Source organism: Aphelocoma coerulescens, chromosome 2, assembly GCF_041296385.1.
Source record: "Aphelocoma coerulescens isolate FSJ_1873_10779 chromosome 2, UR_Acoe_1.0, whole genome shotgun sequence".
Classification (NCBI taxonomy): Eukaryota; Metazoa; Chordata; class Aves; order Passeriformes; family Corvidae; genus Aphelocoma; species Aphelocoma coerulescens.
This window is the reverse complement of record NC_091015.1, coordinates 16961337-16978551: the sequence shown is the minus strand read 5'-3', so window position 1 is coordinate 16978551 and position 17215 is coordinate 16961337. Positions and strand designations below refer to the sequence as shown.

The 17215-nt window shown below is 38.3% G+C and overlaps 1 protein-coding gene across 1 annotated transcript in view; it reads left to right on the top strand.

Annotated features, from left to right (window-relative positions):
• The window catches only part of MYO3A (myosin IIIA), a 116370-nt gene that overhangs the window by 49191 nt on the left and 49964 nt on the right, over window positions 1–17215 (top strand). Inside the window, exons 8-16 of the mRNA XM_069005741.1 lie at window positions 167–232; window positions 629–784; window positions 9943–10042; window positions 12341–12457; window positions 13206–13310; window positions 13393–13476; window positions 14265–14467; window positions 16196–16294; window positions 16395–16509. Coding sequence (XP_068861842.1) covers window positions 167–232; window positions 629–784; window positions 9943–10042; window positions 12341–12457; window positions 13206–13310; window positions 13393–13476; window positions 14265–14467; window positions 16196–16294; window positions 16395–16509 — 1045 coding nt within the window. The remainder of the gene's footprint in view (window positions 1–166; window positions 233–628; window positions 785–9942; window positions 10043–12340; window positions 12458–13205; window positions 13311–13392; window positions 13477–14264; window positions 14468–16195; window positions 16295–16394; window positions 16510–17215) is intronic.

Here is a 17215-nt window from a genome sequence, read left to right as displayed (position 1 = left end):
TAGGAAAACCAATGAGGCATTGCATCATCTACCCATGCTCCTTTTACCAGTGGAAATCAATATCTTTTTTCGGTGGCCTTCTAAAACTCATTACTCAGCCTGCCTTCACACCCTGTTTTTGTCAAGTGAGTAGCTTATTAACTTATCATCACACTGACCTTTGCAGGAATCCTCCTCCAACGCTACAGCAGCCTGAACTGTGGTCACCTGAATTCAACGACTTCATTAACAAGTGAGTAACAACTGAGACCACTCTGGTTGAATATGGAACATGTGCAAATGTCATGTGTAAAATAGCTTTTGTGGAAATCTGTTGCAACTAATACTCTTCCTTAAAAGGCTTGTTTGTAAATCCAGTTTGATTTCCAAGTGAGGCTCCATATTTAAAACATGATAAAACATTTCAACACCCTTGATATTTCTTAATTTAAAGAATATTTAGTTTTAAAATGCATTAATTTAACTTCTTGGACTCATCAATTCTGTGAAGTCGTATTAGTTTTCAGTGCAGAACTCTTTTGATAAAGATGAATGTATTTATTATGGAGGCATGAATTAACTCCAGACAAGCATTTCAAAACTTAACTGCAAACCCTCAATGATCATATGTTTTTTTCTGCCAGCACAGGTGCTTGACTAAAGATTATGAGAAGCGTCCAACAGTATCTACTCTTTTGCAGCATGATTTTATTAAGCAAATTGAAGGAAAAGAAAACGTGCTACAGAGGCAACTCATGGAATTTATTGATGTTCATCAACAAATGGGAGTCACTGAAAAGGCAAGGTAAAAGTAGCTAAAAAGTAGATGAGCTGGGTCAGTTTTGATATTTCCACTGTTTCAGAATGACTAGCACTCAGAGATAGATTCAACCCTTGTAATTTTAGCTGGCAAAAAATAGCCTAGTTTTTGGGGTTCCCTGTACAGCCAATGGAAAGAGAGATTCATCATGATTCACATGTGCGATGAAACAGTCTTTAGAAGTGCCTCCCCTTTCTTCTGTGACTCAAGATATAGTCTTAGACCCCAGCTTCTAGAAAGCTAAGGTTAGGTGAAATTAATGTTTGTCATTTTCTTACACTTGCATGGTCAGCTAATGTTTAGTTTGAGCAAGTATGCTAAAAATCACTAGTGAGGTTCCTGCAGGAATTGGATCTTTCTGACTAAAAGAAGTGATAATGCTAGCAGAATGTGTTTTGCAAACTTCAATTATGTCTTCTTGAATACTTTCTTTCTTCCACTGGTATTTAAGTGATATCAATTCTGAACAAATCACTTAACACCTGATGGCTTTTATTTAAAATACTTGAAAAAGGTCTCAGCTCAATTTTACAATTGAAAAAACTCCACACAGTACACTCATGTATCAGCTGTGAAATGTAGTAGATTAGCATTGACATAGTACTGGTGTGACTGCTCCTGCCTCAAGGTAAAGCATGATGATTTTTCTTTGTTTTTTTAAAGGGAATATGAAATTTAAAAGACATTTTGGCATTATCATCTGTGTGGAAAAAGCTTATTAAAATCTGCCACATTTCCTTTCACACATTCATAGTAACAATATATACAGCAGTCATCTTTTCTAGTTCTGGAGAATTTTCTATTTACTCTATGCTTTGAAGATAATAGTAAAAATATATTTCTAAATAATTATGATATTGAAGTTTTCTTTGACTTTAAGTGGATGTGGGAGGAGCAGTGCTTTCTCTTTTCTGACATCTCAGTATAAAACTATGCATTTGGCTTAAATTTAAGCTTCAGACTGGATTTATATGCTCTATATATTGCAGACTTGACATTTGCTTAATCCAGAAAGATTCTTGAATTCAAAAAAGCTTGTCGGATGTCAGTGCTGAGCACTAAACCAGCAACATAATCCAGACTTCAAATAGCATTTTTTGAAAAACACAGGGAAATGATATGTGGCAAAATAAGTCCAAACTACTGAGTTACATGAATTGAAATCCTGTTAACACTTGTGATATTGGTCCTTTTAAAGCCTAAATAATTTTGAAAAATATCCAGCTTCTAAGTCAATTGGATATTGTCACCTTTTTTACCCATTTTAGAGAACTCATTTTTGTTTTCATAGTCTTTATTTTTTTCTCAAAATCCTTTTTTTTTTTTTCATGTAAATGCTGCATAAAGCAAACTACATGAACTTTTTTTTCCTGTACAATACAAACATAGGGAAAGTGGCCCAATTTGCACGTGCACAGAGCAGTCAAGTGGCACAGGAACCAGATAATCTACTGATATTTTCTCTGTCCTGTTTAGACTGTGTTTTATAAGCTGATGGCTCTTCATGAGAACAAGAATTTAAGGGAATGTATTACTATGTGATGAAGTTACCTATGCTTTTATGGTTGATCAAGTGTAACTTTTATGTAGAATTTCTCAAAGGAAAACAGAATACTGTTTTTCAAAATAATAATAATAATAATTTCTAATCTGAAACTGTGCAAAAAATGTACTTATTTAATTCAGAGTGTAATTTAAATTGCATGGTTAAAGCATAGCCCATGTTTCAGTTTAGCAGTTTAAAATACTACCAAGTAGTATTCCCAACCTAAATGATTCTGTGATTGTGTAATTTTACGCTGTAAGACTGACTATGGAACAGCATTTGTGTTTTTTTCTGCTGTGAATGATAAGAGATTATACAAAGATCTTTGAATTCAGTAGTCATGCTTTTTTCAAAGTCTTTTAATACTAATCATATGTATCTTCTGACCTTTAATCTGCACAGAGCAAATGGTGTTAAAAGCACTGTCCGTACAGAAGTACCATGTAAATCTGATTTAGAGTCAAGACATAGGTGGTATCGTGACAAGTCCCCTGGAAGAGCTGCTTTTCTTGCTTATGCTATTCTGGGACTGTTTTTACACTGATGTGTTAGGGTCCTACTGTGAAATTTCTGAACTTCCACCAGTTGCTGGCAACTTTCCGTGTAAAACTTCTTCCTGATCTCGAGCTCACTCTCTCTCAGTCCCTAATTTGAAGGCATAACTCTCCTCCTTCTTGACAATGGGAGTGACAGTGGGAAGCAGGTAATTAAAGGGATTAAAGGTCTCTTCCTTCCACTGAGGGAAGAAATCCTGCTACCTGTGCTGTGTTGTAAAAATTGGCATTGGAATATAAAGTCAGTAAATTTGGTAATGTTGACTTAAAGCTGAAAGTTAGGAATCCAGTTATTTTCTCTGTATGTGTTTACTCTCCTCGTCAAATTTGACTTTACTAATTGCAGTTTTGTATTTCAAAAGAAAAAAGAAAAATACTTGGAAATTAATAGCTGAGGACCAGCCACTAGGTTTTATTGTGTTCAATATTTCTGTTTTCACTCAAAATCAAGTCACCTTCTTAGCTCATTGTGCTGAGGTGTAATTTGGTTCTGAATGCCTTCTGCAGCAATAGTCTGTTGATGTGCTTGTGATCTTACCTTGTTGTTTGCTGAATGTGCAGCTGATGCAGTTCAAAAAGAAAAGCTCATTACATTATGTCACATTCCTAGAGTTTTTTTGCAGAAGGCCTTACCCTCAGATCCAATGTTTGTGCACTGTGTGTGCTCAGGAAGGATGTGTAATCTCTAGGCACAGAGTGGAGCCACCTTGAAGTCACTCCCATTGGCACCAATGTTCCTGAGGTTTTTTCCAACACTGAGGGGTCACCGAGTCATTAGGGCCCTCAGAACTTTCCCAGTGTTGTTATTCTAGTGAAAGGGAACCAAGGTTTAGGTTCTGCATTGTACTGCATCCTTTCAAGAGCTGGAAACAAGAGGAAGAGAGCCCACCAACCACCTGACTAACCAGAGAAATTTCAATTAACACTGATACAACTTTAAATAGCAATGTGTCACAGCCTGGCTCCAGACTTAATGAAAGTGATAGAAGATAATACTTGTTTTTAAGTAGCCTTTGAGCAGCATTCTAGCACTGGAATATCTTGTGCTCAAGACTCAAATAAAGCATGAATACTAGCAATGAGCTTCATTAAAAATTCCACTTTTTTACTTTGAGCAAATGCAGTACATTTTTCTCCAAAATCATCATTTTTTTATGCTAATAATATCTATTTGCAACTTAACCTTTTCTAGCTCAGAACTTAGGCTGAAATGACAATGAGAATAGCAGGAGAAAATATCCCTTGATACATTAACATTTTCCCATAGCATCCTGACTGAAACATCTTTAAAATCTGTTGCTGGGAATTATATATGATCTATATATCAAATATGCTACATGAGATATGCTATATGGGATAAATTCACATGAGAGAGGTGGTGAAGCAGGCAAAGTTGCATACTAAATGCAATTAATTTTGCTGGGTTTTTTGTGAGGAGAGTCACTTTCAGGACAGGGGCCTTGAGCTTGACAAAGGCCTTCAGTATAGCAGTAGAGCTGTTAAAATTTATAATTAGTGATGAAAATAGTTATTAAAAATGAGCATTGCAGCATATACCCCAAAACAGTTCTAAAAATACACTTCTTGCTGGGCCAAAAGAGGGAAAAAATCCCTGCATCGTAAAGAATTTTACTCTGCAACAGAAATAGCTGTCTTTGAAACAACCTTCAGAACTGTCGCATCTACACCTGACAGTCAGGCTTGTAAGACTTTTATCTTGAGTTGTTTGGCTGTCTTTTTCTTGACTGCTTCTACAATAATCTCTGCAGAAATATGCAATGATTAGTACATTGTGTATTTCCTGGGAATTGTGAGTCATTCCAGAATGAGCTGTACATCTGAGGGATATTCAGTGCACCTAGATTTCAGCAAATGACTCTGGTCCCCAGATTAAGAGTCATCTTTATATATTCCCTGAGTAATTATGGGAAAGAGACCTATTCTACTGCAAAACGATGCAAAAGTTTTGGGTGAGCTGAATTATTTTTTTCAGAGTTTGTACTCCTGTATTGGTCATATAGGGTTAACACTGAAGGCAGTAACAGAATACTAAACAGTTGCTCTATTTAACTATATGGAAATATCAGGGAGATAATTTCACAGAAGTTCACGTACAGCATGCACAAAGGTGGTTGTCAATTTATTTACCCATAGTTAAAGCAGGGAGTACCAGAAAGTTTCCTTTCGTGACTTCCCCTGATTGCCCAGACTTGTGTCACTCATTTTCTGGGTGTACACTGTCCCAGTCTCTCTGTCTCATCCTGCCAGTGGAAAGCAGCTGACAGCAATCCTTCAAGCTCAGCTCTGCAGGCCAGGCTGTAGCAGAGGGTGGGAGATCACCATGCTGGCTTGACAAAGACTGTATGAGGAACAGAACAAGGTAGTACACACAGAGTCCAGTGCTGTCTTGGCCAAGGCCTCCAGATGGCATCTGGATTGGAATAGTCGCTTAAATTGAAGGTTTTAGAGTTCCAGTTCAATCTTTGAGCCCTTCAGGCCAGTTTTTCCTCTCCTGGAACTCAGTGTGGGCTTTGTTATACCAAGAAGCGTGTGCTTCTGCATTGAGGACACTCCTGTGTAGGATGGCTGTGCTGCAAACTTCTCTCAGGCTGTAGGAGCAGTAGGGAGTTCTGGGAACAAAGGCCTTAGAATAAGCACAACTCCAGTCCCATAGGCTTCTTGCTAATCTCTATATATGAATGATATATGAATCTCTATGTATATGAATAATGTTCTTCTATATAACACGATAGACAACAGCAATGCCTGAATGAAGAACAGTTTACCTTTTGAGGAAAACAGGAGGAAGATGTTCCTCCTGCATCCAGAACTCCTCAGGAGAAATTCTCTGCAAGTGGTACTTTACTGTTGTACCAGTCCACTTGCTCAGCAACACATTTCTTCTGAAGGTGGGACTAGTCAGCAGGCATTGCTTACCCTTGGAGCTTCTCCTTTATCATCTCAGTACAGCTGTGACCACAGTGCATGGGCCTGACTCATGATGAACTAATCCCAAAGAGTCCTTTTAGAGGTCTCCTATTTGCTCAGTTGAGAACACATATTTCCCCCTGAAATTTGTCAGGGATACAGCTGTTACTTGAGGCTTTTGTTGAAGGATTAGTAATCTGCTTTTTTTACAGGTCATGGTAAAGCAGCACAAGCTTTGTCAAACAAATTGTGCAGAGCTGGGCACAGACCACCTCTGAATCAAAAGCCCCACAGCTCTGCAGGGCAACAGTGTGCTCTCAGCAACATTGCATAAGCTGCAGCACAGCTCCCTGAGACTGCAGCCTGTAGTCTCAGTGCTGTGAATGTTTTAAATACAGGGGGGAACACAGGTTTGTCTGCAAAGCATTGTGCAGATGCAGCTGGAGGCTTATCACTGGAGTCTTACACTTTCTAAAGTCAGGTACAGATTTTTTATAGATACCAGACTGTAGTTTTATTTAAGCAGATTTCACAAGATATATCTTTGAAGACAAGACTTTGATTTTAGGTGTGAATTAATATTGCTTTGTGCAGCCTCCAGAGAAATAGAATCACCAGCAATGACAGATCCTGTAGAAGTTTTTCTGTGTTGCTTCTTTGTCATTTTACTGGTGGTTTTAACTGCTGGGAGGTGTACAGCTGTTTCCACCTTCACCTTACAAAAACTTCATTATTTTTAGTTTCTTCTTTACACACAAGCTAAGGCCAGCCCTATTCCTGTCACTTCTTAGTCTGTAGATGATTCTCCAACCAGTTTAGGCAGGGAATTCAGCAGGGCATCATGAGTCACACTTTCCTTTTCATGGTATTTTTGGAACTATCAGAAATCTTTTAAATACATTCTGACAATTCGAAGAAGAAAAGCTGCGGTTGCCTCATTTTGATTTAACTGAATCTTGAAAGATAAGTGAGGGAGGGGGTTGTTGGTGTGAAAGAGAATGCACAGAAACAATGAGGCCTTGGCTCATTTTCTTGTCCATACTGCATTGATGTTTCTGGCCTTTAGCTGCCTGAATTGCTTGTCGGGCATGCTTGTAAAATCCAATGCCTCCAACACATTTTTGAGCAGAACAGAGATATGTGTTATTTCAGTTCACAATGTCTATGTGCATGATCTTAATGAAACTTCAGCCCTGATGTCAACAGCACTGATGTGGGTTTTTTTAAGTGGTTGGAGTGAAGCAGTATAACTGCCCTTGAGGGGTCTGTGCCCTTTGACAGCAAAGTGGAAAAATATTGTGTTCTGCAAATCTGCCACTCTTACATACTCTGGAGAATGGAGAGTATAATCTGGTCCAACAAGCACTAGTGTTCTCATAATGTCAGCTGAAGAGGATTACAGGAGGATCGATTTTATGTAATTAAACTTGCCTGGCATACACAGAGATTTGTTTCCTTAAAAGAAAAAAAAAATAGAAAAAGAAAAGTATCCATAACTGGAGCATTCTCCTTCCTTCCTGCAAGGCAGTTGTTAGCTTCCTACATTAAATGAAAAATGGTAGTTGAAACTAATCCTGGGAAACATCACTCTCTCACTGATACACAGTAACATTTAAGGATTTAACATATTAAAAAAATATGTGTTCTATGTGTAACAGTTCCACCAGCAACGGAAAGCAAAGCCTGAGAGATACTTTGTTTTGGATCTTTCTTCAGCAATGGAAAAAATAGAACAGCAGAGCTTTACATAGTCCTGCAATTCCCACATCTTTCCCTTGTGTACATATTGATAGGTCTCTCTCAAAGTCACACTGATATTAGATGCATCCTCTGGACACAAAATAACCTTCATACAGGTGCAAAGGAGAAATCGTTTCAGCTGTCCAAATTTAAATTTTTTCAAATGTAGCTGTTAAAAATAAGTATAAATAGGAGTGTGAATTATAGAGGGGATAGATTTCTATTGAGAGGGTAGCATATTGCCTGCACCTCTGACTTTGGATTCAGTAATGTCCTTTAGCTGGTAAATGCAAATCAAACAGCAGCAGATTATGCAAGGCTGAGGAGTTAATTTAAATCTTAATATTACCATGTCCTTTTTAATACAACCTGGGGGTACATGCTACCAAAAATTGTCTCAAACTGTTATTGCAAGGACAGTACTATCAGGACAGCTCTCATGGTACTACTGGATTCCAAAGGAAAGGGAAGAATAGGTCAAACCTAGGATCTTGTAGATCCTGTCAGTCCTATGGTTCATTGTGCTTCCGGGTCACTTAGCCTCCTCACTGGATTCTGTGCTGTGATTTTGGCACAGAAACTGTGAAACTATGGTAGCTCTTGCAAGGAATTCTTTGTATCTCGATATTAAAGTTGCAGAATTAGTCAGCTATGAGTGTGGAGCTCCTGCCTTTGCATTGTGGACAATTAAAAGACTCCAGTGGTAGCTGGCACCTGTGTAAAGGAGGAAGAAACTTCACCATTACTGGCACCAGGGTGAGAACAGGCCATTCTGTCATCCTCAGGGAATGATTGTCAGAGACAAGAGAAATTGAAAGAAGTGATAGATGAAGTGCCCTCCTGTCTGGATTTCCATCATCCACATTGTGATTGCACTTACAGTTTGGGAGGACATAATTTGCCGATTTCTTCCAGTCCCTTTTCAGTCCTGGCAGTTAGTAATTGCACCAAGTCCTTCCCTGCTTGAGTTTCTGCACCTATATTCCTCATCAGGGCACAGCCAGAATGACCTGAAGTAGCACTCATGAACTAGGTGATTCCCATTAACAGGTACAGCCCATTAAACTATGCAGTAAATTGGTGGGTGTTCAGAAGTCTCTTAGCCTTCCCCATCAGTGTGATGTTCACTCTCTCTAACTTTCCATCTTGGTGTGACTACACTCTTTCTCCTGTCATCTGTTCACTGTATATCAAAATTCTTGCCTGTGTAGAAAACACCTGTCTGTTTTTAGCCATGCCATGTATCCAAATATCAAAATTAAATAAAGAATTTCCCTGGTCTTGTCTGGGATCAAGGTAAGGAGTGAGTGCTTCACACAACAGTTTCCCTGCTGTCTCTGTTTACTTAGGTATATGTTCCTTGTGTTTGAGAGGTGCCTTCCTACCAGTGGCATCAAGGGAGGTGAGGTCATATCAGGAGATCAGATTTGCTTGATAGGTTTTCTGTCCTTTTGCCTTATTACACATCTGAGCTTGATTTAGTTTGTGAATTCTGCTGTTACTTACCCAGTTTCCCTTTTCCTCATTTTCCCTCATCTCATAAAAGCAAGTATAACTGATATGAATTGTAAATCTTGCATTCTCTGCTGCTTTTGCTCTATTTAGCAATGCCTTTACTCTTGGATAAAGAATGATTCAAGTCTCTAGGAATTTTCTTGCTAATTAAAATAAGACTGCATAAAGCTAATTTTTTGTTTGATTGATGGAGAAAAGAAATCTAACTTTAAGACAAATTTAAAGTTAAACTTGAAGTTTAACCCTGATAAGAAAGATATTTGAAATTTTGTTTCATTCTCTTGTATGACTTTTTTTCCTGGTGAGTCCAAGAAAATTTGGTCAAGATGTATTTCACTTAGCCCAGTGGTTCTGTAGCACTTTGCTCTATACTGTGATCATCTCAGCCAGAGTTCAGAGCACTGTCATTAATAAGCTAGAAATGTTTTCATCCTGAATGCTTTGTCTGCATCATCTTTGCTGCGCTATTTCATCATACACCCCACGTTTGTCCTATCCATAATTTTTTTCAGGATCTTTTTGCATGTTGGTGCCAGAGTTTCACTATTACATGCTTTATGAAAATGTTTTCTTTTTTTACTTGTATTAGCAAGCTCCAGTTTTGCAGCTGATGTAGGGGTGTGATCTAAGCAGGGATCTATAGAGTGACAAAGTTCTTCATTGTAGTGGTTCTGGGTTCAAATCATAGCTTTTGAATTGTCAAGTACAGGTGTGCTGTACCAAGAAGCTGACTCCTGTCCTGCTATTCAAACATTTGTGTGTGTTTAAATTCAGAACAATTTGGCCTTCAAGATGGTTGCAGATGTAAGATCTGTTCTGTGTCTCCTTACGTCAGGAGATTGTATCTCTTTCTCTTTTAGATTTGAACGTATTCATACAAAGAAAGGGAACTACAGTAAGTCACTAGTTTCAAGCCAAGAAGAGGTAGATGATTTAGCAACCTTGGAGGTACTGGATGAGGTAAGAATCTCTTTTTTCATATTTTCCTGAAGAGGAGTAATCACATATTAAATCATAATGGTGTGCTGTTGATTTTCAAATTCATCTGTAGTTGAATTTGTGTGAATTTCCACAACATCAATTGTGTAAGTGTACAATGACATTTCACCACTTTATGCCAAATACTTTTGATAAGATTTACTGTGTCAGAAAGGTTTCAACTCAAAGCTAAAACAATCTCTGGAGTTACAGCTGTGGACCAAACAGTATTGTAACACCATTGACTAAACAGAATTTATCTCACTGGATTTTATTGCAGCGAAGTATCCAGTTTGCAACAGTGTCTTAACCTGAAATTGGTCTAGGTCCAAGACCTTCAGTCCCTGTTGCTTAAACACTGAGAGTTGTCTTAAACTAGCTTATCATACTCTCCCAGACTGGATTCTCGCTGACTTATTTTGGTGTGGACATGCATGAGGGTCAATTTATGTCCACTGAGACGCTCACCTGCTGGTGAACTTTTGGCAAAATTACTGATAAAAATATCACTGGTTTGTCAAAGTTCAAAAATGAGTCCTCTAGGAGCAGGGGAGCATGGCATGAGGGAGGGAAGAAGTCTGCTGTGTCTATGCTTTAAGCTTCAAAACCAGAAAGAAGAATCAGGCCGCAGCACATTATCTGTAGGTTTTGGAGGCCATCAGTGGTTGTAAAAAACCTGTCATTCTTCATCTACTGGGCTGTGCATAGACTATAATTCACATTCTCTTATCTGTAAGACTTCTATGGTATTGTGTATCTTTGTCAGTCCAGAATCCTCATTGTGGCACTTGAGCTGGTAAACTATATAATGCCGACAGCTCGTGGAACATCTTCCATCTCCCAAGAGCTTAGTTATAGTAGCTTAATGTTTAGTTAATTCTAATTGAGCTAATCCAAACTTCATCTACTGCACAAAGTTCAGGTTTAAGCATTTTTTTAGTATTGGGAAGAGTAAGACTGTTTGGGGTTTTTTTATCTTTCACCATGATACATTTTTTTTTACCATGATACATATAAACAATCCAAGCTAAAGAGATTTTACTGCACAAAGAAACAGACAAGCTGGAATATATCCCATCTCCTGAGAGGTGGAGCATTCTCATGGAAGTCCTCAGGAAGCCTCTGTCTAAATGCATCATTTGACTGTGTGGTATTACTAAATCAAATCCAATTTAAAACCTCTTTCACATATGAATAACAGCTTTCTTCCACTCAAACTTTTCTTCCAGTTTAGATATCCCCATCATCAGAGCAAGACAAGAGACCTTCTATTGATGCAAGAAATAATTTCAAAAAAGGCAGAAGTTCTCCTAAACTAATTCTGTAACATGAATCTGGTTTGGCCAAAAAAGAAAGAGAGCATTCAAAACCAAAAAATTTATCAAGGCAATGGAAAACCAAGATTCTCTCCTTATGTTTTCTCATGAAGGAAATATAAGCTCTACAGCTGTTGAGAATTCAGCTTTTAAGTGTATTAACCAGGACACAGTGTACAACACTGTGAATAGATGGATGGGGAAGGAAAGCAATTCCTTCTGTAGTCCTCTGCTGCCAGTTGTTCTGTTCCACTGGGTATGGGGCCTATATATTTTCACATGTACCTGAGATTAGTCTCAAGGCTGGTTTGAATTTCTTCATTCAGCTCTGTGGCCTGTTTTGATTGGAAACCTAACCAGGCACTTTATATACCCAGCTGTGTATGCAGAAGAAGCGGAGGGAAATTACATCAAGAAATTTGAATGCCACTAATGGGCCCTTCTTTTTTCTTCATTGAGAGAGAACTGGCTCTGCAACAGCAAAGAACAATCACAGCAGAGACTGGCTGGCAATACTTATTGTTTACATTAAGGGGAACCAAACAGTTGAACATCTGTGTTGTATCATAACTGAGAGTAATGTTAGAGCAGCTGTAATAGCAGTTATGGACTCAATCATACGGCTCTTGCTTGATAAGTTACATGAAACTTTAGTATTAGAAACATAGACAAGACTGTCTCATGGAAACCTCTGATTAAATGAATGAAAGCAGTACTTATTAACTCCTTCTTCTACAGCTGCTTGGGGGTCTGTAAATATATATTGTTCAAAGTGAGTTTGGACACAAAAAATTAGAAATGCCAGTGTGTTTGATCATCTTTTGATCATGATCGATTGTATTCCTGACTATAAATACCTTCCCTCTTTATCCTCCCTCACTGAAACTATATAAATATTTTATCCATTTTCCTAATATTCTCTTTTCCCCCATGTGATTCATTGTTCCTGTTCATTCTCCATCAGAATACAGTAACGGAACAGCTGCAGAAGGGTTATGCCAAGGATCAGATCTACACATATGTTGGGGACATTCTCATCGCTGTCAATCCATTTCGGAACATAGATATTTATTCTTCCCAGGTGTGAAAATTTAGGTTTGGTTATTTTAAACTAGCACCAATTTCCACTAAAATATAAATATTTGTGTTAAGTATAAAGTAAGACCATTCTTGAGATTTATTTTAGCTTACTCTGAAAAAGAGAATTACCAGTAGATAAGTTCTCTCAAGTGTACATTGACACACATTCCTAACACGTGCTGAATTTCAGCACAGAAATGAGAAACTCAAATAGGATTCATTTCTGGTGCTTTTATGTCTATAGTGTAGATTGTGCACAAAGCAACCCTGTAAAATATTAACTTCTGTGAATCTGTCTCCCTGTTATACAAAAGGGGAAAGATATTAAAGTCTGATCATACAATAATTTGGGCTTATTAATTATCAGATAGTACAGGTACAGAAAAGATCTTATGTTTTAACATCAATATCATGCAGGGATGTTAATAAGAAGTGAAGCACAAGTAAATTTAAATGGTAAGTTGGAACTATGATGTCTGAAAACAGTAAACTTTCTCCTAATAAATTGAGTTTCATAGTGTAATCAGGGCAAAAATTATAGAAAATTGCACTTAATTTTTTTTAGCCATTCTTATAGTACTAAGTACATACAGATTCATGGTATAGTGAGTACAATAACAGCTCCCTCAGAAAACATCAGTGCTGGAAACCTCAGCAATGCTGTACACTAATCTAAAACTAAAACCAAACTTCAATTTAAAAAAGTTTTTAAAGGACAGTGGTAATGTTTTTGTTTTTCTTACACTTAGCATTCCAAACTGTACATTGGAGCCAAACGGACTGCCAACCCTCCTCACATTTTTGCTGTTGCTGACATAGGCTATCAGTCCATGGTGACATACAACTCCGATCAGGTATAGATGAGGTGTCTAATTACATCCTCTGCCAGGCTGAGGGATGTGTGAGGAGCTCAGAGTCTTTTTCTGTTCTCTGCAGTGTATCGTTATTTCTGGAGAAAGTGGAGCTGGCAAGACACAAAGTGCCCATCTGCTGGTTCAGCAGCTCACTGTCCTGGGCAAGGTAAGTGGCAGAGGGGATGCCTCTGTAAGGCTTTGCTAGCTTGGGCCTAAAGGGCTGAACCTATGGACAGGGCATTGGTTGTGGGGTGAGATTGTTGCATATTTTTCAAAGAACATTGGAACATGATGCTGATCTATCTGCTCCTTCCTCCCTCCTGAACTAGGGTCAGTTGAAAATATGCTGGGATTTCCACAAGGAAAAGTACCCACTGCAGTGAGGGCTGTGACTTAGTTCCCTGTTTAACTGAATGTCTTCAAGTCACCCAAACAGTACTAAATAAAATCCTCTTCTAGCTTCTCATCGTTCCACAACCAGATTGCTGTCAGTGGGACATAGTCAGTTTCGGAAGAGGCCACCATAACCATCTAAATAAAATGCCATTTTTTTGCATGTCCCAGGTGAGATGAAAGTAAACTAATGGATTGTTAGGGTGCAGTGCAGAGTAACCAGATGCTAACAAGGATCCTAAAAGCAAATAGGCCATCTCAGAGCCACAGAACCACAGAAACCACAGAAATTCATTGATAGTGTTGTTATCATTATGTGTGTTATCTCTTCCAGACAGCTTTAGTTCTGAAGATTGCTATATTCTGACAGATTTCATTTTACGTATATATATATGTATGTATATGTATATATATGCCTTTCTCTCCATATAATTACCATGGGAATGGCTGCCCTGATTATGTCACATTTCACAATACCAATGAGAAGATTAAAAAAACACCTAAAATGTATATATTTGAATAATTACTGATAATTTGAAGCAATATCTTTTTCACATGCAGGCTAATAACAGGACTCTGCAGGAGAAGATTCTCCAGGTGAACAACCTTGTAGAAGCATTTGGGAATGCAGGCACTATCATCAATGATAACTCAAGCAGATTTGGAAAATATTTGGAAATGAAATTCACTTGTGGTGGCACTGTAGTAGGAGCTCAGATTTCAGAGTACCTCCTTGAAAAATCCAGAGTTGTCCATCAGGCAGTGTGAGTATGAAAATTGTATTTGACCTAATTTGGGGGTTACAGAGTAGACCTATGATGCAGGAAATCACCTTGGTTCAAAACACAAAGATGAATACGGTACCTGGATTTTTTTCTTAAAAAATATAATGAATAGCTTATGAATCTGTAAGCTAGCTGAAAACTACTCCAGATGATTTTCATTGCTTCCTGGGTTATTTAAACAAATCTTATAAAAATACCCATGTGATATATAAAATAAGAATGTGCAAAGAATTAAAAACTTTCTAATAGTTCAGTTATACATTTCTTTGTGAGATTTTGGAGTATTGTGTTAAGTGTATAAATTGGATTTACTTCCTCTGAATTTCCTCTAGTATTGTAGCTTATTTCTTTGTTTGTTTGCTTGTTTTCCATTTTGGAACATCTAGTAGGATTTGTTTATAGAGGGTTATGGGTCAAAGATCCCTGCCAAGAAAGACTTGGGGGTGCTGGTGGAGGAGAAGCTGGTCATGACCCAGCTATGTGCACTCCCAGCCCAGAAAGCCAAACATGTCCTGGGCTGCATCCAAATCAGGGTGGACAGCTGGTCAAGGGGAGAAATCTGCCCTCTACCTGGTTCTGGTGAGACCCCACCTGGGGTTCTGCATCCAGCTCTGGGGTCTTCACTGCAGGAAATACATTCTACCTGTTGGAGAAATTGCAGAGAAGGCCACCAAGCTATGGGGAGCAGCTTAGAAATTTGGGATTGTTCAGCCTGGAGAAGAGAAAGCTTCAGGGTGACCTAATTGCTACCTTCCACCCGAAGAGAGCCTGCGAAAAAGGTGGAGAGAGACTTTTTGCAAGAACATGTAGTGACAGGACAAGGGACAATGGCTTTAAACTGAGAGAGAATAGGTTTAGATTAGATATTAGAAATTCTTTAGTGCGAGGGTGATGAGGCACTGGAACAAGTTGCTCAGGGAACTGTGGATGCCCCATCCCTGGAAGTGTTCAACCCAGGCTGGATGTGTCTCTGAGCAACCTGGTCTAGTGGAAGGTGTCCCTGCCCATGAATGATGATCCTTAAGGTCCCTCCCAACCCAGGCCATTCTATGGTTCTATGATCTAGTGGTGCTCATGCACAAAGCAGGGGTTTGAACACAATTCCTTTTATCCTAGTCAGTAGTGACTGACTTGGGCTCAGTCGTGGTTGTAAATATTCACCTAAGGATACAGTTCTTTCTCATAAGGAACACAGGAGCCTTAAATGTGTAATAAACCTTTGTCCTAGTTTTGGGCATCTAGCTTCTAGGCAAAGTATGCCAAGTCATAAGGTCCTTTTGCTGAATGTCTGCTTCTTGGTTCAGAGCTAAAGGACACAGTAGTCATACTGCATTCAGCAAACCAGGAGTGTATACCTCTCCCACAGTCAGAAGATTTTTTAAAATAACTGGAGTTAAGCAGCCCATTCAATGTGGGTGGGTGAGCAATGTGCAAGATCTCACACAGCATCTACCAACTGCATCAAAGGCAGAGCAGCACTGAGCTGCTTTAGCACCGAGCAGCCACCCTGGCAGTGTGAGGACAAACATACAATGGCATGAAAAGGTGCTCACAGGAAGTTCTGTAGTGAAGTTTCTTTCAGAGTCCTCTGTCAGTTTGTGTGAGTCTTGTCTGTTATTAAAATAACATTTAGTAATAGTATGCGTGTTATCAAGAAATGTAGCATGGTTATATTACTAAATCAGTTTGTTGTTTCTGTTGTTTCAGAGGAGAGAAAAATTTCCATATTTTTTATTATATTTATGCTGGTCTCGCAGAAAAGAAAAAACTGGCACACTATAAACTGCCAGATTGTAGACCTCCCAGGTAATGTAGTTTATTTTTGCATAAATTGATTACTAAGAAATGTGGTGTTGAATTGTCAGCCTCATTTACATTCTAACTCTGTATCCATCGACTCTTTCAGATATCTGCAAAATGATCATTTCAGAATAGTGCAAGATTTCATGAACAATAGCTTTTATAAGTCTCAGTTTGAATTAATAGAACAGTGCTTCAAAGTCATAGGTTTTACGCTGGAGGTGAGTGCTGATAACCCTTTTCCTTTGTGAACTTTACCAGCTCCCTTAATCAAGAAAAACTTACATAAAGCATTCAAATCTCCTTTGTTATTTTCTTCCTTTAGCAGCATTGTGCTTATGTTTTGGGATCTTGCATGGTCAGCTTACTGTTATATAGTAACATTTAAATTTTTAAGGTTTCAAGGCATGGATAAGCCAGTAAAATGATATTAGTCAACAAGACTTTGAAATGAGTGAACACAGCACAGCTGAGTGATTGGGGGGAGGGGAAGATTTTATCAAATTTAATGCATAGAATATGATGTTGTAACTGTTTATTAGCCAATAATTCTAGGCCTGTGAATATGAGCCTCATCTCAGTTTTAAGAGGAAGTCCATGGTGAGAGTTCTAAAAATTCATTGAGTTGAACTGAGTATTGATGAACTCAATACATTTTCACAACTCCAGGGATAAAGTTGAATGAAGTTCTTAAATCCCTTTGGAGATGAATCTCATCACTAAACCTTTACTGAACCTGTTCTTTCTTTATGATTTCATATCATTGCTCAGCTGGCCATTAAACCCCTCTCCTCAGTCTGTCTTTGGTAGAATTAAAATAAAAAAGGATTCTGGAATTATAAAGGAAAGAAATCCCATCCTGTGCCCTAGTTTTACCTTACAGAGGTGTCATTTATCTCTGACTTTATTTATAAACAATGTAAATAG